Source organism: Squalius cephalus (genome assembly GCF_949319135.1).
Source record: "Squalius cephalus genome assembly, chromosome: 17".
In the NCBI taxonomy this organism is placed as follows: Eukaryota; Metazoa; Chordata; class Actinopteri; order Cypriniformes; family Leuciscidae; genus Squalius; species Squalius cephalus.
In genome coordinates, this window is record NC_137138.1 from 14262468 (window position 1) to 14283299 (window position 20832).

General features: G+C 36.6%; 4 protein-coding genes across 7 annotated transcripts in view; 3 read left to right on the plus strand and 1 right to left on the minus strand.

Moving 5' to 3' along the window:
* Positions 1 to 291: 291 nt before the first annotated feature.
* abraxas1 (abraxas 1, BRCA1 A complex subunit) lies at positions 292 to 3703 on the plus strand (the record flags this gene model as incomplete). Its single annotated transcript, XM_079848053.1, has 9 exons — positions 292 to 546; positions 678 to 768; positions 915 to 951; positions 1264 to 1330; positions 1438 to 1634; positions 1729 to 1848; positions 2575 to 2659; positions 2756 to 2870; positions 3327 to 3703. Exons 1-9 carry the CDS (start codon positions 460 to 462, stop codon positions 3701 to 3703), a joined length of 1176 nt encoding a protein of 391 aa, XP_079704179.1. The 5' UTR covers positions 292 to 459.
* Positions 3469 to 20832, minus strand: part of mrps18c (mitochondrial ribosomal protein S18C) — a 39448-nt gene continuing 22084 nt past the window's right edge. Inside the window, exons 1-7 of one of the 4 annotated variants that reach the window (XM_079848056.1) lie at positions 6340 to 6416; positions 5070 to 5242; positions 4749 to 4807; positions 4570 to 4653; positions 4422 to 4479; positions 4272 to 4331; positions 3469 to 4143 (exon numbers count right to left, since the gene is read on the minus strand). In XM_079848056.1, coding sequence (XP_079704182.1) covers positions 4067 to 4143; positions 4272 to 4331; positions 4422 to 4479; positions 4570 to 4653; positions 4749 to 4807; positions 5070 to 5142 — 411 coding nt within the window. In that variant the 5' untranslated portion in view covers positions 5143 to 5242; positions 6340 to 6416 and the 3' untranslated portion in view covers positions 3469 to 4066. Of the gene's footprint in view, positions 4144 to 4271; positions 4332 to 4421; positions 4480 to 4569; positions 4654 to 4748; positions 4808 to 5069; positions 5243 to 5957; positions 6217 to 6339; positions 6417 to 20832 lie in introns of those variants that run through there. The other 3 variants (XM_079848055.1, XM_079848054.1, XM_079848057.1) reach the window with 3 other exon arrangements.
* On the plus strand, positions 6069 to 13843 carry helq (helicase, POLQ like; the record flags this gene model as incomplete). Its single annotated transcript, XM_079848042.1, has 18 exons — positions 6069 to 6263; positions 6344 to 6920; positions 7022 to 7200; positions 7340 to 7540; positions 8068 to 8140; positions 8222 to 8319; positions 8404 to 8502; positions 8591 to 8736; positions 8820 to 9059; positions 9383 to 9524; positions 9604 to 9708; positions 9796 to 10006; positions 10211 to 10368; positions 10916 to 11014; positions 11303 to 11476; positions 12624 to 12737; positions 12842 to 12976; positions 13635 to 13843. The coding sequence occupies 18 exons, from the start codon at positions 6069 to 6071 to the stop codon at positions 13716 to 13718; spliced, it is 3030 nt and encodes a 1009-aa protein (XP_079704168.1). The 3' UTR covers positions 13719 to 13843.
* hpse (heparanase) lies at positions 14030 to 20549 on the plus strand. The gene is made up of 12 exons (XM_079848043.1): positions 14030 to 14420; positions 14510 to 14649; positions 15160 to 15288; positions 15884 to 16057; positions 16145 to 16316; positions 16429 to 16476; positions 16563 to 16656; positions 16787 to 16893; positions 18094 to 18208; positions 18309 to 18433; positions 18554 to 18706; positions 19287 to 20549. Exons 1-12 carry the CDS (start codon positions 14203 to 14205, stop codon positions 19444 to 19446), a joined length of 1635 nt encoding a protein of 544 aa, XP_079704169.1. The 5' UTR covers positions 14030 to 14202; the 3' UTR covers positions 19447 to 20549.

A 20832-nucleotide genomic window follows, 5' to 3' on the forward strand; every position in this document is an offset into this window, starting at 1 on the left:
TTGAGTTAAAAAACAAATCAACACATTCTCACCTGTGAAAGGTTATCCCATTTCTTAGGGAATTTAAATCTCGGCGATTTGACATCCAGAAGCTACGCTATGTTGTGGCATAATGGATTCTTACTGTAGGTGACGACACGCTGACCGTTGCAAGATGGCGGGCGCGCCTACGTGTCTTCAGCGGGGAAATGTGGATTTCTACGTATACATTTCTATGCGCCGAGCTGCCGACGTGTGCTCGGTCGAATGTGGCATCTACGTATAAATGTCTATGTGGTTTCGAATTTCTCCGCACCACGTGGTGGCAGCACAAGCTAGTGTTTAGCTGTAAACTGTCGTCTCGAGAGCAGAGAACAACTAAACGAAAACTACGAGCGCAGAAAGTTATACATGTAGCCTAGTAACTCTAACTTAAAACTATGATGTTGCGATAGTTAACTCACGGTTTATTCCAAAAGCATGGAGGAATTCAACACAACTGTCCGTATATCGGGTTTCGTGTTGAGTTCACTGATGTTTCATCATTTGAACAGTGATGCGGATGTGGTAAGTGGCAAAGGTCCTAATGTGACCATATGACTGGGTTTGCATTAAATAGCAAACTGAGAAGTCAAATGCGTCCGCTAAGCATTCCCTCAGTCCCATAACTCCTTTTTACATTTGTACTATGTTTAAAGGAAGGTCTTATTCTTGGAGAGAGTGTAGGAGAGGAGAACTGTAGGATCACAGACTCTCAAATTGATCACATACAGTTTGAGCACACTATAAGTAAGTTGACTCTACTTATTACATATTTTCAGATAATAGTTACAAACCGAAACTCAAAGTGTGTTCAGAAGGAACCAATATCTCATGACGAATGATAGCCTTATCAACAAAACCCTAGTGTCATCATGATGTTTTCTCTTTTTCAGATATTCAAAAACACATCCCTTGTCATAAACTGCATAGGTAAGTGAATTGTTTAGGATTTTCCCACAAACCTCTTTTCATATAAAACAGAGGTGGTTCTCAACTGGTTTTACTTTAGGATTGTACATTTGGACATCACATGGTTAGCCAATACAGTACAAAATTGTTTATCATACAGAAATGATTAAATATGTACTGATAATCAAATATTTTGAACTGCAAAATGTATACAGTGTTTTACGCTTTAGGCTACATTTAGCAGTTTATTTATTTCTGGCCACTGATATAGAGGTTTTAAAAACTGACTTCTTTTTTTCTTCTTTTTTACCATTGCCTCAATCCTCTTTAAAGCTTCTACGGTAATGTTGGCGATGTGAGTGAGCAGAAAATAAGACAGATTTTGTCAGATTACAAAAAGGTATTTTCCACTTTCTACATTTTTTGTTTTTTCACTGCTGAATAAATCCGAACGTGATTTGCATTAACAAATTGTGTTTCTCTTGCCACATATTTACTCGTGTCAAGGAGAATGTGATTGGGTGGTATAGACAACGAAGAAATACCAGACAGCAAATGACCTTCATGGAACAAGTGATTCATCAGAATATGAGAAAGATTCTGTCCAGTCAGGAACTTGTTTTCATGTTGCTCACACCCTCTCAGGCAACGACTTCAGGCTCCACACATCGCCTCGAGTTCTCCGCTTTCTTATGGCACAGCAGGTGAGATCCTCTCAACTCTGGCACACAGACATAAACCAGACCTTTGAAGCTTAGAGAACTAAGGTAATTGAATGTATTTATTATCTCCATGCAGCCAGTACAACAATATCCCCATCTTGGTGAGCAACCTGGGAAACCTTGAACAACAAGACTACTGGAGAGTGTCAGGCACATGTCCATCTTTAGGACAGAGTCAAGCTGTTAATCAACACAGGTACATTCAGAAAATAAGTTTTAATCCAATTAAAGGCTGTTTAAGTTGTGCTTGCCAAGGCAAAGACATACAGTACCTGCCAAAAGTGTGGAAACATTCATTTTTAAATAATTTTGATAGAAGTCCCCAATGCACACCAATGCTGCATTTATTTAATCAAAAATACAATAAAATTGTGAAATATTATTACTATGAAAAATATTTGTTTTCTATTTTAACAAAAAAAAAAAAAGAATGATTTCTGAAGGATCATGTGACACTGAAGACTGAGGTAATGATGCTGAAAATTTAGCTTTGACATCACAGTAATAAATTACATTTTAAAACATATTCAAATAGAAAAGTTATTTAATTTGCTAAAATATTTAGCAATATTACTATTTGTACTGTATTAAATTTAGCTTTGGTGAGCATAAGAGTCTTCTTTCAAAAACATTAAAACATTGTATTGTTTCCAAACGTTTCAAAATATATATATATTTTTTTTGCCTGGTAGATGATAAAATGGCAAAAACATCCCATAGACTTAAGGAGGGGTGCGAGCCGTATTAAATAGGTCTGGAGGATCATGGGCTACTAGCCTTGAAACCACATAGCAATACAATTAAAACACTTAGCTAACATAGCAAAAAGTTTTGCCCTGGCAAGCACCAAACATTTTCTTCAGAAAATATAAAAATCTAGCCTTTTCTTTAGAAGTAATGAATTTTTTTTTTTATCTGCCAGGACCAAATTCTTCTGCACAGGGGATGATTTAAAAGAGGTCAGAAATGTCAGCGACATGAATGATGCTTTATTAGCAGAAATGCAGGTTAGTAACTACATTTCACATTAGTTGCGAAAGTTTCTCCATTGTGATTTGAATATATGTAATCATGAACTTTCATATCCATCTTTTTTTATACAGAAAGTGTGCGAGGAAGTGGAGAAGAGTGAAAGAGCAGTTGAGAAACTTCAAGACGACATTACACAGCTAAAGGAGGCAATCGGGAAACAGAAGAGACACTCAGAGAACAATGAATGTAAGATCATTTATTTCTAGTGCACTTTATCTTGACGCCTCCAAGGCCAATCACACACTATGAACTGAGGCATGCCAGGCCAGTAGTTAGCAATGTCACTTTGTAAAGAAAAACTACACGCTTATAGACTGTACATGTTTCCACGGAGACGAAAACTTTGTTTTCAAAAACTTGAGATTTGAAATCCTTCTTCTTTTTTTCGTGTTTTATTTTATTTTTTTACACCTTGTGGAGTAAAAGACCGGCCAAAACACATAAAAAAGTTTTCCGTTTTTTAGTTGAAAATAGTGTCGTGTAAACAGTCCCTTATAGTCTTCCTACAGAACCCATTCAAAGTGTTTGATACCATAAATATCCTGATTTTTCTACCAATCATTTGCAGCTAGCACACTATGAACTTAGGCTTGTCATCACAGATGGTAATCCCATGAATAACTGAATAACATTGTATTTCAGCCCACAAATGTGCCTCTCCAGAAGAACCCAAAGAGAACATCCCTCTATGCTCAGCTCTGAGAACTCTCTTCCCCAATGCGCCCTCATTACGGACACAGACCCTCACTGTTCAGGGCTTCCCCATATTAGAACTGTGCTGTAATTCTGACCATAACATTGATATTTCCACCAAGCTGCCTCTGATTCTGGAGAATCAACACACCAGGAGGAAGGACGCAGCCCCCAGACTTAGGAAAAAATGCCTCGCTGCTGGTTTTCCTCTGAGACTTAAAAGGAAAAGGAAGACTAATGATATCAGCGAGTCGGCCCCTGAGAGCGGGTCAGATACAGAGATCGAGATGAATGGACAGAGCAGAAGTAACTCTCCTGTCTTTTAAAGGGTAAAACTGAGCTTGTTCTTATTTGTACATCAATCTAGTCATGACTGGAAAGCATTACACATTTTATACCTGGAGGTTACTTTTATCTTGATACGCGAATATTTTCTTTAATATCATTTTTTAAACTTTGTTTGTAAATGTTCCCTAGAAAATTAAAAGTTGAAGCCACATTATTTAATTGATCAGTTTTATTAATGTTCTCATTTTGGTAGTACATGAATTTCTGGTTTATCAAATTATCATAATTATGTTTCACTGTTTAGATTTCTTTTAAACCATTTGGTATGTTTTTACAAACTACAGATTTACACAAACAATAATACAAAGATGGCCTTCAGAGTCACAGTCTTCATACAGAGCCTATTCAAAGTGTTTGATACCACAAATATCAGGGTCTTTCATAAACTGTGGATTCTTCAGAGTGACTGACATAAAACCTGAGGATAGGACAAAGCTTTGTTAGTCAAATATCCTGGTTTGACTATATACATGGATATTTTACTGGAAGCATAGGCATATTTCCGTCATTGTCAAAGTAAAAAAAATTACAGCTATAAATTCTTACCCATTGAACGAGCTTTCTTTATTGCTTTCGATACCTCCTTCTGCTTTCGACCGCACAAGCCTGCGAGCAAGAGAGTTCCGGTGTCCTAAATGACTCGATCACAATGATTTTAAATATTAAAGTGAATATTTGAACCCATAGACCTCTCACCTGTTATGTGTCTGCCGTATACTCTGCCTGTGTGTGGTGAAATGAACTGGGACAACAGCTGGAGAAAGATTTCCAAAAGAGTGCTTTCATTATTATTACAATAAAAATATAGAAAACAAGTATTCATATTCTTGTTCATTTTACCAACCTGAACGTTTTTGAAGTCTACAGTTATATTGCAGAGGATGCAAGTTTTAGGGGGTTGCTTGTATGGGTTTTCCATTTTGATAGGCTGGATAATACATCATTTTGCAATGTTAGTGCAAATAATTATTCAGATGGTTCTAGAAAACAACATCAATTCAACTCTCCGACAGAAACACTTGCCATATCATCTTTCTTAGGCGGATCTTGTTGAGATGTTTTCAGACTTCTGATGCATTGTGCTGGAACAGATGAAATGAAATATTCATACATGCTGCCATACATCAAATTTTGTTAAACAGATCAGGACAGCATCTTATATCTTGCTTTAAAGTCTATGTTTATCACATTATTAAATGTCTACTGATAAAGAAGCGGTGTGCTTCTCATAAGAGAGCTTACGAAAATGTACTTGTCCTCTGAGGAAGAGAATAACTAACGTTAGCTGTGCTGGAAAACCTTTTGCATATACAATTATTAAGAAAAAAAATGTTTCAAAGATACCTGTAGCCCTAGGGGTGACTGGTTGTTTCGGGAAAGCCTGTAATAACAGGCGACTAAAAGAAAGGGCAAGCATTCTTCGGTCCGTTCAGGAGGCCACCATGACAGTTTCTGCTTTCTTCTTCTGCAGAGTCACTTACCGCTATATGTATGGGTTTGTTGCGATCTACCGCCACCTACAGGATCGGAGTAAGCAAAATATGTTTCATAATGGAAATTAACAAATATATAAAATATTGAAATAATTAAGACCTTTACATATTATTGAAACATAACAGATATACAATATAAATGATAACTGTACAATGGAAAATAAAATGTAATTCTAATTATAAAATAATATATTTTATAAATGTATATCAGAATATCATTTGTATAAAAAGATTTAGTAGTTTTGCATTCTTGAAAGACTTTTTTGGAAAGAGGTCGTTTAAATACATTTGGAAAAACTTTGACAATTTTAGTTATTGAAATATAATTGATATAAAATGTTTTGATATAAAACTTTTTTTTAGACAGAGGGCGTTTTAATGCATTTTAAAAAGTGGATATAACATTTAAACAATAAAGAATTAATGGAAAATAAAATATGCTTTTTATATAAATAGCTTTTGTGTTTTTACAGTTTTTAGTATTTTGCATTCTAAAGGGACTTTTGTTCTACTTTTTCCCGTCTCGACACTTTAACAGTCACGTGGTCCAAAGGCGAAGTTCCATTGGTCATCTCCATCACTTATCATTTCGAAAGTCCTTTTTTTTTGGTAAACATTAGTTACTGTATCGCCGCTCGCTATTCCACCGTTATTTTGTGCAATAATAGATATTTAGTTATTTGTTTAGGGTTTTGACGGACTGACTAAGGTCAGTTACCTAGCTATTATAAAGACTTACAGTAGATGATTAAACAGCTTTGGCTCTTTGTTGCTGTTGTCAGTTACTGACCTTTCGTCAGTAATATCACAGAATGCTGTAATCTCCGTGTGGAGTATCATTACAGTAGTAATGTATACTGACAACTACATACACGAAATTGTGGTAAAACGCAACCCTTCGTCCTCAAGAAAAAGATCAAGGGATGGCATAAGAAGTCACATCACTCCAGCCAAGAAACGGTCCAGTTTCACGTCAACAAAATGCACTTCCGGTGAAGAACACAATTGTGCTCAAGACATGACTGAGAATAAAGGCACAGAGCTGGTAAGCAGCCTCTTATTTCTTTTCATTAAAAGATATACGTTGGTTTCAAGCATAATGATGTTTTTTCTGTACTTGCCCAGTGCTGCAGTGACAATGAGGACTTATTTGAGGGCTATGACAGCATTGTGTGTGACAGCTCCTTTCTGGCTAAGCTTGAAGATGTGGAGCTCCAAATGAGGCAGTGTCATGATCAGCAGACTCCAAACCTCTGTGAGGATTATCTTTCAGACTCTATCTTAGAGGATTTCAGAGACTCACCACTGAGGGCTTTACCTAGCTCTCAACTTGAATTTCATAAAGCTGTCACAACCCCACACAAAAGCCCTTCCAGGGGTGCACATAACACCTCTACCCCTGATTTGATTAATCCCAGGCCAGCTGTCAATCATGCAGATCTCAATGTCAACAAGCCACCCTCAAAAGCCAGAAGAAGTATGAAAGATCATCTTAAGAAAGTACTGATAGATAATGCAGCAACATCCAGCACAGTCTCCAAGACAGTACAACAAAAGGAAGCTGTGATGACTGAAGAAATGAGTTTTGCTATTCAGACCATGGAGTCCATATCAGCTGAGGGGGACCTGGGCCCTTTTTTTGGTCTCCCATCCAAAGTTAAAGATCTTATTTTGAGGTTCAAGGGAATCCAGGACTTGTATGGTAAGTATTTCTCATTCTTTTCATTTCTTTTTTTTTCCTTATTGGCAACTGGTATCAGTGTTTTAACTCTATCATTATTTTCTATTCTCTTTTGCTTTCAGAGTGGCAGAAAACGTGTTTGAGCCTGGATTCGGTGCAACAAAGGAGAAATCTAATTTATTCTTTACCAACAAGTGGTGGAAAGACTCTAGTGGCAGAGATTCTCATATTTAAAGAGCTCTTGTGTAGAAAGAAAGATGTCCTGCTTATTTTGCCATACATATCCTTGGTTCAGGAAAAGGTATGCATTTATGTATTTATGCATGAGTTAAGCATTATCTAAGCAGTTTGACAATTAGAATGCAAGCAGTTTTGGATAATTATTTCTGGATTATTAATCCACTTATCATAGAATGATAGATGCACTGATTTGCCTTTAGGTTCGAGGGTTGGCTGGCTTTGGAATTGAGTTGGACTTCATGGTCGAGGAGTATGCTGGCAGTAAAGGGAAGTTTCCTCCAGTCAAGAGAAGAAATAAAAACTCTCTGTACATCACAACCATTGAGAAAGGACACAGTCTTGTCAATTCACTGATTGAAAATGACCGTCTCGACAATATAGGCCTGGTTGTTGTGGATGAGGTGTGTATCACAAATATTATTATTAAAGTATTTTTATTATTTTTATAGTGTTTTGGTTTAGTTTTGATTCAGGTTTAGTTTGATTTGATAAGATTTTTAATGCACTTTCTCCCCAAGGCTCCATGTATTTGATGTTGTTTTAAAATATATATATGTTTTTAATTGGAATTTATTCCTGTAATGACCAAGCTGAATTTTCAGCATCATTACTCCAGCCTTCAGTGTCACATGATCCTTCAGAAATCATTCTAATCTGCTAATTTGCTGCTCAAGATACATTTCTTATTATAATCAATGTTGAAAAACAGTTGTGATGCTTAATAATTTTGTGGAAACCATAATATTTATTTTTATAATAGCAGCATTTATTTTTGTAACAATGTAAAGACCTTTACTGCATTGTTTAATGCATCCTTGCTGAATAAAAATATTATTATTATTATTATTATTTTAATTACTGACCTCAAACTTTTGAATGGTAGTGTATATGATAAGCTTTTTAAATTAATGTATGCTTTTTATTTCAGCTCCATATGCTTGGTGATGGGAGCAGGGGGGCAATTCTTGAAATGACTTTGTCAAAGATTCTGTACATGAGCAGTGAGTATTCTAAAACTCTTACATGCAGTATACTTCACCTCTGTAATGGACACTCCTTACCCCATTGCTGTTTTCCCACAGAGTCAACTCAAATTATTGGTATGAGTGCAACACTAGGCAATGTGGGAGATCTTCAGACCTTTCTGAATGCTGAAACCTACACCAATGACTTTCGACCTGTAAGAATGAACTCTGTGTGACTGATTTAGTAAGTCTTTAAATTTGATAAACTCGATTTAAATAAATAACTGGTGTTTCTGTAGGTTGAGCTGAAAGAGTATGTAAAAATAAAGGACAGCATATATGAAGTTGACCCAAAGGAAGAGACATGCTTCAGTTTCTCACGACTCCTGGATTTCAAGGTATTCTTCAAAGCCTTTTTTTCTTTTTAACTCAATAAGATATCGATCGGCTGAGCTCATTGAACTTTTGTGCGATTGACTTTCCCAGTACTCCAGTGGATTGCAGAAGATGGACCCTGACCACATCATAGCCCTGGCCACCGAAGTCATCCCACAACTGTCCTGCCTCATTTTCTGCGCTACCAAGAAGAACTGCGAGAATCTAGCTGGAATGATCTGCAAGTATTTAAATAAGTGCGTAGACCTTTAGATTCCTTAAAGTGCTTTTACATATTTTTTGTCATTGATATGAAATGAAACCTCTGCCTTTTTCTCAGGGAGTTTCTGAAACACAAGCAGGCAGAGAAAGCCACACTTCTGGGTGAACTGAAGAGCAGTGGGAATGGATCCTTGTGTCCTGTGCTGCAGAAGACTGTGCCCTTTGGCCTGGCCTACCACCACAGTGGACTGACCAGTGATGAGAGGAAGCTGGTGGAAGAGGCCTATTCCTCAGGGGTGCTCTGCCTCCTCACCTGCACCTCTACTCTTGCTGCTGGCATCAACCTCCCTGCACGCAGGTTTGTTTAGGCCTATGGATCTCAAACTCAAGTGGTCCCATATCAAATTGTTATCAAACCTGGACTAAAAGAGATTTTAAAAACTGTTGAAGTATTGAACGGGGTTTCTTAGTCATGTGTATGTGCCAGTTTTTGGGGGGCAGTTGTGGCCTAATGGTTAGAGAGTCAGACTTGTAATCTTGAGCAAGGCACCTAACCCCCAATCGCTCTATGGGCGCTGCAGTGAATGCCTGCCGACTGCTCCGGATGTGTGTGTCTACGGCTTGCAGTGTGTGTATGGGTTAACATACTTGGTCTTCACTTCACTTTACTTCAATTCTCAGGGTGATTTTAAGGTCCCCATATGTAGCTGCAGAGTTTTTAAAGAGAAGTCAGTACAAACAGATGGTGGGCAGAGCAGGACGAGCGGGTATTGATGCCAGGGGTGAGAGTATCCTTATCCTTCAGGACAAAGATATAAACATGGTAAAGAACACAGATATACATATAACTCTTTTATATTATATTATATTATATTATAAAAATGTTTATTTGGCCTCCCCAGGCCAAAGAACTATTGTCTGCACCGATGGAGAAGTGTTATAGTAACCTGCTGCACGATGGAGGGAGGGGCCTCCTCAGTCTCGTCCTGTCACTCATTGGCCTGAAAGTATGTGAAATGTTTTGATGTAATAATAAATGAGAAATTCTGTCTGGACTACAAGTGCAAACACTAAACCGTTTCCTTTGATTGTAGATAACTACAACTGTAGAACAAGTGAGGGATTTCATGAAAGGCACACTGCTTAGTGTGCAAGAGGCTCAGGTCAGTCCAGAGAGGAGTTTGTGGGATCTTACAGTGGAGTCCATAGAGACATTGAAGCAGAAGAGCCTCATTGAAGCCTCTGCTGATGTACATAATGAAACCATTCTCCAAATCACCAGGCTTGGGAGAGCAACATTCAAAGGTAAAACAGTGTGGCATAAGGATTTAATTAATGGAGTGTTTCATTATTCTGTACATGTATTCATTTACCACAGGGTGGCAATATGACCTTGTTTAGAGATCAGTCAATTTATCTCCACTGTCTATTTTTTTTATTTATCACTGTTTTTTTTCAGAGCCTCCCTTATGTAATGTTTTCCATTTAAATTATTACTTGCTATTTCAGGTTCAGTTGACCTTAACTACTGCGATCTGCTGTACCGAGACTTATCGAAGGGGCTGGAGGGTTTACTCCTCAATAGTTTTCTTCACTTAGTGTATCTGGTTACTCCATATGACATGGTGCATCAATGCAAGCCAGATTGGATGATCTACTTCAGACAGGTAAGATGCTTTCATCAGGTTAAATCGGTTTTTAGTTATACACTGTTCGAAAGTTTGGGGTCGGTATGATTTTTAATGTTTTTGAAAGAAGTCTCTTATGCTCACCAAGGCTCCATTTATTTGATCAAAAACAACGTAGAATTTTATATATTGTTTAATTATAATTTTATATCCATTTTTATATAGTGTAAAATGTAATTTACTCTTGTGAGTGAATGGCAAAGCTGAATTTTCAGCATCATTACTCCAGTCTTGATCACATGATCCTTCAGAAATTATTCTAATGTTCTGATTTGGTGTGCAAGAAACATTTCTTAATATTATCAATGTTGAAAACACTTGTGCTGCTGCCGCTTACTATTCTTCTGGAAACCGTGAGGCATTTTTTCAGGATTCTTTAATGAATAGAAAGTTCAGAAGAACAGCATTTATTTAAAGTAGAATGTTTTTGTAACACTAATGATTTTAATAATTATTAATTTCTTTAAAAAAAAAAATTCCTTAGTGATGTGTATTCATTCTGAATCTGAATTTTTCATTGTACCAGTTTACAAATTTGTCGGCTGCTGAGCAGAAGATGGCCACTGCAGTTGGAGTGCCTGAAAGTTTTGTGGCTAGAAAGGCGGCGGGACAGAGCGTGAGGAAGGTTAGTAAAAACAACATTCCTCTCATGCTTTAGAATACCATACAAGTGATTCATTACCTTTTTTTTGTTTGGGATTAAAGAGCCACAGTAGAAGTACAGTAGAAAGATACCATTAGCTGAGAATTGAAGATAGCATTACTTAAATCCTAATTCTCTCAAAAGATTTGCAGTGTTAATCATTTAACCCTACTTAAGTTTCTGAGGGTAAAACATTTTTTTTGTGACCTAAGTTATATTTGATTTCGCAATGATGGATTTTGTTTCTGTGTTCTTCTACCTGTGTCTCAGTCTGTGGACATTGTGGTAGTGAATAGGTTGTATCTGGCCCTAGTGCTGTACTCCCTACTGAAGGAGACAAACCTGTGGAACGTGTCTGATAGGTACCAGCTGACTAGAGGCTTTGTTCAGACGCTCCTCAGCTCAGCTTCTGCCTTTGGGTCCTCCGTGCTGCACTTCACTGAGGTTTGGGGCACATCTAAGCAGCATTTAAAGGAGAACTCCGGTCAATTTTAACATTGAGCTAATTTTTTTGTACATTTGGAGTGCTGTCAATACAGAGAACAACGACAAAAATCGGTGTTGCCTACACCGAGTTATTCTATTTTTAAAATTTGCACCCTGTTGACTTCAATGGGGCAAGTACTAAACCTGCTTTTAGGCTCTTAACATCCTTGATGTGTCATTACAAGTGCACAGAAAATGTGAGTGATTCCTTCTGAGTGAACACGAGTGGATCTGACTGCAGTAGATGTGAAAGATATGTATAAAAATGATGTTATTTAAGCCAGCGCAAATACCTGTTTACATCCTGTTTTTCGGTTGAAGTCCAAAGTAGTCGATTGCCGAGTTCACGCGCATAGGTTTAGTTACCTATGATCACGCGCGTGAACTCGGCAATCGACTACTTTGGACTTCAACCGAAAAACAGGATGTAAACAGGTATTTGCGCTGGCTTAAATAACATCATTTTTATACATATCTTTCACATCTACTGCAGTCAGATCCACTCGTGTTCACTCAGAAGGAATCACTCACATTTTCTGTGCACTTGTAATGACACATCAAGGATGTTAAGAGCCTAAAAGCAGGTTTAGTACTTGCCCTATTGAAGTCAACAGGGTGCAAATTTTAAAAATAGAATAACTCGGTGTAGGCAACACCGATTTTTGTAGTTGTTCTCTGTATTGACAGCACTCCAAATGTACAATAAAATGAGCTCAATGTTAAAATTGACCGGAGTTCTCCTTTAAGGGCGTTTTCAGACCTGTAAATTGTTTGCTTTGTTTTAAAACAGAGACTTAAATTCCTACAGTGTTGCAATTTCTTCTTAGTTCGGTTCGCTTTCAAATGACAAGGCAAACCTCGTTCAGGCGATCTCGGACCGATTTTTTTTTTTTTTTTTTGGTGCAGATCTGAACATGATTTCTGTTCATATACACCTAAATGAATCAAAATAAGGCGGGTAAAAATTCCAGGTTTCAAAACAAAGGCTCTAAACAAGCCAGGTGTGAAAACGCCCTAAGACATATAATCCTACATATCTACATCTGCTCCTATCTTGCAGTCAATAATTGATTAGAATACTGTGAGATTTGTCTGTCCATTTCAGGAGCTGGAGGAGTTTTGGGCCTATAAGTCTCTTCTCTTAGAGCTGACCCGTAGATTGACTTACTGTGTGCAGGCTGAGCTCATTCCACTCATGGAGGTGGCTGGAGTAATGGAGGTGTGTGTTCTTGCATCTCAGTTTCTCTAGAATAGTTATGACCAGAACATTTGCTTAAAAGTTTGTGTTTTTATTTTATTCTTCTTCATTCTCTTTTGATTCAGCATCGTGCTAAACAGCTATATAACGCTGGTTACAAGACACTGGCGCATCTTGCCAACGCAGATCCACAAATTCTGGTCCAAACTATTGAAAACCTCTTCAAGAGACAAGCCAATCAAATTATTGCATCAGCAAAAGTAAGTACAATATTCCACTAAATAGCAACATAATATTTCCATATTAGCTTTTTACATGTAAAAGTTTACAAATTTATCCAAAAAAAAGTCATCATTTATTCATCCCCAAGCCAAACCTACATTACTTTATTTCTTCTTTGGAACTCACCAAAAAATAAATAATGAAGGATGTTTTGGTTGATTTTTTCCCCCCATGCATTGGCATCAAATGTTGTTGTCAGTATTCAAAAAGATGCAAAATCATCAAAAAGGCATCATCAGAGTATTTCCTCACATATTCGCAATCATGTGGCTCAAGAAGACTGCTTTCATGGGGATTTTTTTGTGATTTTTGAATTCTTTTTGAGGCTTGACATATTCAGTCCTTATTTACTGTCATTGCATGCAAGATACTGACCAGGGCTCCGTTTAAGTAAATCGCCTAAGTAAATCGTAGAATCATTGATGCCAATTGTCTCTACGTTCATCGTAGCTCACACAATGCTTTTGAGAAACGCAGCCCAGAACATTCAGGAAATTTCTCCTTCTACATCAGACAGAATTTATACAGGTTTGAAACAACATCCAGGGTGTGTAAAGGAATTTCATTTTTAGGTGGTGTATAAAAGAAAACACCCTTGTGTATATTCATGTTAACTTTCTTGATGTTCATTTTCAGATGTTAATAAAAGAGAAAGCAGAGGCCTTGCAGGAGGAGGTGGATGACCTGCTTATGCTGCCATCTGATCTCCCATCTTTGTAAAATCTGATTTTTATTTTTTTATTTATATGCTGTAAATAGTCTGTATATAAGTTCATATATATATGGCATTATGTAAACTATTTTGTACCTTTATGTCTGGCTGCAATAAAAATGGAAGTAACCTAGATTTTTGTAACATCTCTATTACTCATTACCACGAGCATGTGTTATTTTATATCTTAACGATTTTACAACCACCAGTCAGTCACAAACAGCGTGTTACCATTCCAGCACTGCCTCATGTTGTGAGTTTCAGCCAATCAGGTAAGGTATGCAAATAAATAAATGAGCTGAAGCCACGCCCATGAGTCATTCAAACAATGTTTGTTATAAACTGGTTCCTACAGTCAAACAAGAAAGAAAGAAAGAAGGAAGTTGGTGTTTGACGGTGCCAAAAATATATGTATTGCGCATATGTATTTTGGATGAGCGCGTGAAGCAGATGCAGTCAACTACTGAGTGAGGACACCGGCAGATTGAACAGATGAAGCCTGCATCCACAGCAGTTTCCACGATTGTCGCTCTTGTTTTGTTTCGCGCATTGTGTGCCGAGGCCAAAACAGTGATATCAGTCGAAGATGTTCAGTCCATACGTGTTGATCTGGATCTGTCCAATGTTGTCCGAAGGGTGGACGAAAGGTTTCTCTCAGTGGCTATAGATGCGAGTTTAATAGCCGAGGAGAAGTTCATGAACCTACTGAAGTAAGTCCTTCAAAAGTTCTCTTAAAGCAGACCTCAAATAAAGAAAGTTGTGATGTAACTTTAAAAGACGTGATATGATGTTTATGTAGTTCACCGAAGTTAAGAACCCTCGCCAAAGCCTTGACTCCAGCATTTCTGCGATTTGGAGGTACCAAACAAGATTTTATGAAATTCAACCCACGCGGAAGATATTTTCAAGCAAGAGAAAACAGCAGCACCCCTGTTCTAGGTAAACTCTTTCACTTATCGTCAATACATGAGTTAGTAAACCACATCCTCCAGTCAGAAAGCTGACTGCGGTGTGTTGTCATCTGACTTTAACAGCATGATTCCAGTTTTGCTTAATGAGGGGACAGTAAACTGACTCACACTAAATATACTGTTCCTTATGTACTATAATGTCCCTAAATAGCCTGTTTATAGCCTCAAATTTATTTGGACACTTTAAACCTTCGCTTTGGGCTTTTAAACTGCTGGTTTTAGTGCAAGTCAGTTCATTCACACTGTCTTCTTCGCTAAGTAACCACAGGTTTAATACTGTTCCACTCTTTTATCAAGGTTTTGACCAATACAATTATAAGTTAATTTAATGATAAAGCGATAAAATACAACTTTTTTATGGCCACTGTAGACATTACATATAATTTACTCATTTTGTGTTTTTTATATTATTATTATTATTATTATTATTATTATTATATGATTTATTTAATACGCACATCTGATGACATTCCTACAGGAAATGTATGTAAGAGACTTGAATTGCCTCCATTGCTGGAAAATAGGTTAAAGCAAGAATGGGTCCTACACTCAAAGACTTTACTTCAAGAGGAACTAGAGGGAAAATACAAAAAGACAAAATTCTCTGGTAAGTTTAATTCCACTTCTGTTAAATAATTACCTAATGGGGATTTTATCATGAGTCAGTACAGCAAAACAATGTACACTAGCACCACATAAATGTCAGGCCTTCCTTCTGGCCCATATTTTGTATGTGTCAAAAATACATAGGCCTGGTTTCACAGACAGGGCTTAGATAAAGCCAGGATTATGCCTTAGTTCAATTAGGGCATTTAAGTGGCTTTTATAAGCATGCCTTAGAAAAAAAATACTTTACTTGGTGCAAGCTGCTTTCAGTTAGAACAGCTCAGACATGCTTTTTAGTGTGGGACTAGGCTTAAATCTTCTGTGAAACAGGGGGATAGTTATATTTTTAATAAAATGTATTTTTAAAAATCTATATATTATGTTTCCATGATCAGTTGTAAAGTTGCTTTAGTAACATATTTAATTCAACAACCTGATCAATACATCACAAAAACATTTGTGAGTCCATCAACTGATCCGAAACTCTCTCAGACTGGCCCTGGGCCATCATTATTGTTGAGCCCTGTATTCATATTTTTAATGATATCACAATCAAAACTGTCAAAGAGAAAGTCAAGTGTCTGTCTTTCTTCCAGAATATGCTGTCGACCTGCTGTATGCCTTTGCAAACTGCTCTGGTTTGGACCTCATCTTTGGTTTGAATGCTTTGCTTCGAACCAGTGAAAACACATGGGACAGCGCGAATGCAGAACTGCTGTTGAAGTACTGTGAGTCCAGGGAGTATGTGATGTCTTGGGAGCTGGGAAATGGTAGGATTTGGGATATTTATTTTTGATTAGACATTCTTATTTTGAATTATTTAAGTTGAATTCTCAGCATTAAATCTCTTGCTTTAGAGCCCAACAGCTATGAGAAAAAAGCTGGGATCAGAGTGGATGGGTACCAGCTCGGTCAGGATTTTGTCCATTTGCATCAAATCCTTCAGAAATCCGCGGTCTACAACTCAACAGGTCTATATGGACCAGATATTAGTCAGCCACGAGATCACCGCAAAGATTTGTTAACTGGGTTAGTGTTCAGAGAAAAGTTATTTTTTTTAAATATGTTTTCAGAGTAGCTTCTTGTCTTATAGATTTGGGTATCAAATAAAGGTGACATGGTTGAACATTTACTTTCATAGGTTTTTGGAGTCTGGAGCCGAGGCCATTACTGCATGCACCTGGCACCAGTAAGTTATGATTTATTTCCTTTCACAAAAATCTCAAATAATTAAGTCTTTGTACTGAATTTGTTTTCCATTTTCCTCCTTGACAGCTATTATGTGAATGGCAGAGACACATCTTTAGAGGATTTCCTTGACCCTCATGTGCTTGATACTCTGGCAACAAAAATCAATGAGGTCCTCGAGGTACCAGAGTAATTCTGCATGACACATTAAAATACGAACTCTCTAGTGGTATCCGAATTTCTCACATTCAACAGTAAGAAATATCAGAGATAAATGAACTGAACTGGACTAATAAACACTCTGCCTTCAGACCACTGAATCTGTTTCTCCTGGGAAGAAGGTTTGGCTGGGAGAGACAAGCTCGGCATATGGTGGAGGTGCCTTTGGTCTATCAGACACATTTGTAGCTGGTTTCATGTGAGTCCATTTTTTTCCACTTCAGACCTGTTTGAAGTTCATCAGTACATTAAAGCTTCCAGTATGTTTTAATGTGGATTTAAAGGTGCAGTAAGCAATTTCTGAGAAACGCTGTTGAAAGTGGATCAGAGTGCCACAACACACTCGTAGCAAATCAGCAGTAGGGGGCGTGTCCACTCGTGATGAGAGAGTAAGTGAGTGAGCGAGATTTGAAGAAAGACTGTAGAGAGAGAAATGGCTGAGAAACATTACAAAAAGCGCAGAGTAATATCACTGGAAACAGAAGGGTTATGATCAGGCAAGAGCTTCAGGACCCACATCAATATTAGAAAAGCTTTCCAGCGCTGAAGAGACATAAGCAGGGAGGCCTGAAAACAGACGCAGAGATATGTTTATTTATTGTTCTTGTCGTTCATTCGCCTGTCATCTTCACATTATTTTTTGTGACGCATTATTTTGCTTTGCTTCAACTATGATAAAGAGACATCCACTTGCATTGTGTGTTTGTGCATTTTGGGGGCGGAGCAATGAAGGGAGGGGTGTGTTTGTTTGGGTTGATTTTAAATATTAAGTGTTTCTCATTTTCTCTTACTTTTAAATCAGTTTATACAAATGACAATAAAAATGGAAAAAAATGGCAGTTCTCTCTATTATTTATATATGAGTTTCCATCACTCAATTAAAAAATGAAATGCTTTTGCATTTAAGTTATAGTAATTTAATGTGTTAATTTAAATTTAAGAAAATGACACAACCGCTAGAATTTTTTTATGCTGCATTAATTGGATCAAAAATATTGTAAAACAGTAATACTGTTAAATAAATATTATTACAATTTAAAATAAACATTTTCTTTTTAAATGCATTTTAAAACAATTTTTTTGTTTTTGCTGCCATTCAGTCTTCAGTGTCACATGATCCTTCAGAAATCATATGCTGATGTGGTGCTCATTAAACATCTCTTATTATTATAAATCTTGAAAACTGTTGTGCTGCTTAATATTTTTGTGGAAGCCATGCCACATTTAAGGATTTTTTGATGAATAGAAAGTACAAAAACAACAGCTATTATTTGAAATGTACATCTTTTGTAAAATTATAAATGTCTTTACGATCACCTTTGATCCATGTAATGCATCCTAGCTAAATAAATGCATATTTTAAATTAAAATATATTTAAATCTGTTTCGTTTAATAAAGGTGGCTGGACAAACTGGGACTTGCTGCTAAGCTTGGTTTGGATGTCGTTATCAGACAGGTATTAATTGGTTCCGGCACGTACCATTTAGTGGATGATAACCTAGATCCCCTTCCAGTAAGTGTTTATGTGTTAATGTCTGTATCAGTCCAGGAATGTGGACTGTTCAATTATTTATTTATTTTATTTTTTTTTAACTATTTTATACATATGGCAGGATTACTGGCTATCATTGATATACAAAAAGCTTGTTGGTCCAGAGGTCTTAAAAGCAGAAGTTCATACGAATTCTGGACAAAAGAAACCAATACGGGTATACCTTCACTGCACTAACAGAAAAAGGTACTTTTATTCTCCTGCTCACAATATATATATATATATATATATATATATATATATATATATATATATATATTAAAGAAACAATGGTTAATCCTTTTTGACATATCATATCTTTTCCAGTACACATTACAGACAAGGTGCTGTGACCTTATTTGCTTTAAACCTAAACAAAAATGAAGCCACAATTAGTCTGCCCGCCCATATGGCCAACAGCACCATTGAAGAATTTGTTCTACAGTCAGCTGAGGCCGGAGAACAGAGCCTTTATTCCAGGTAATGTCTCATGATCTCACAATGTTTGCACTGGACTCCTATAAATCTGTTTGCTAGCTGAAGATTAGAACCACTGTTTTACTTGTAATAGGTCATTTCTAATATCACCTCAAGACTGGTTAAAGTCAGAAATGTGATTAAAAATGGTTGAAAAAAATAAAAATAAATTGTGACCAGCTACGGCACCTAATATATACACATTTCTCTTATTTATTCATATAAATGTAAACCTAACATTTATTGAACCTGCTTAGTTGACACTCAACACTTAATATTCAATATTATTGATCTGACTGTATCAATGCTATTCTTTGAGAACTGAATTGAGCTGGACAATGACATTTTTATGTTTAATAATTGATGATCTTTACAATGGAATTGAATCAACACTGAACTGACTTCAGCTGAAATGCATAATTTTCACTGTAAAGCTGCTTTGAAACGATCTGTATTGTATAAAGCACTATATAATTAAAGGTGACTTGAGTTGAAAATTATTAAAGCATTTGAACATGTTATGCATCAACTATCATAGTAACAACCTAAAGATTGTTAAATCCCACTTTTTGTCCATGTCTAGGTCAGTCAAATTGAATGGGCAAGTGCTGAAGATGGTGGATGACCAAACACTTCCTCCACTGGAGGGACGTGAGCTGCCACCTGGAGCACACATCAAACTCCCTGGCTTCTCATTTGCATTCTATGTTCTGACTGAAGCACGAGCTCCAGTATGCAAATGAGCGCAGATAAAGACTGCTTTCACTGGAGAATCAGGGACACAAAATGCGCGATGACAAAATATTTTGCTTTGAGATTATTTATGTGAGGGAACTTCAACATTGAATGAAATTAATCAGTCTCAATATGAAATCAGCATGTTCTATTTATGAAAATGTATATTTATTATAAATATCGAGCTGTTTGACATGTCATAGTGATTGAGTGTCTGTGCAGACAGGCAGCCCACTTCTCTATAGCAATCAAGCCTTTTGATTCTTAGTCATTTTCTGTCTGTGTGATTCACGTCTGTGTGTGCAAAGCACTACATGCAGCTAAATTTAATGGTTGAGACATTTTGAGAATCCTCTCAAAGGCAGACTTTAGAGCACTTTTTACTCTGTGTGTGGTGATGATTGTAGCAGAGAGTCTGTTAGAGGATTGAAATATCTGGGCTTAAGTGAGAACACAGCTGGTGTTAAGTACAGATAAATATACACTCTGGATGCTTGTGTAAATCTGTGAAAGAAGTCGAGGAGGATTGTTACTGTATTGTAAGTTTTTGTACATTTAACATAATTTTTTTTTTAAAGAGCATTGTATTGAAAGAACATAACCTCATGTAAAATAAACCATTGGTTGTCCGAAAGAGGGAAGCTATTCTTGTAATACTGTTTTATTCGCAAGCCACCTGTCAGTTTGCCAAGGGGATTTAAAAATCTCTTTGCAGAGAATTTCCAAATTATAGAAAAATATGGAAAGGTTAAATTACTCAAACGCTTATTTTGTGAATGAAAATGAGTGGATAAAGACAAAACCTTGCAGTGGGTGGTTTTGCCCACCTGGTGGCGATGTTTACTACAGTTGAGAACCTGAATTGGTCAAGAATAATTTTGGAGGCCACATTACTTTCGTGTATGAATGGAGACCTCAGGCATTATTCATTGTTGGTCATGTTGAGGTTTTAGTTTGGGATAAACCCTTTATCTTTTATTTGGCATACCATTTGCTCCAAAGATTAAATAAAACATTTAATAAGAAACATGCTTTGGTAAATCATAAATTATGACAGTCAAATTTATGAGATAAAAAGTCAAAATTCTGAAATAAATATTGACCGTTTTATAAAAAAATAAAAAAAACATCCCGAAATGTACAATTTTTTTGTCCTAATTGTTTTTTGAATTTTTGTCATAATTATGACCTTTTTAGCACACAATTTTGACTTTTCTTAATAATTATGATTTAATATCTTATATAATGTCCTAATTATGATTTACGGAAACATAAAACCCTTTGATTTTTACTTTTAAAGTTTGGGTAAAGTAGTAAAGTACATAATTAGCTGGTGAAAATATATTCCTCTCATTGTTTTATCTTTGTTTTCAAGATATCTCTGTTGTTGTTAT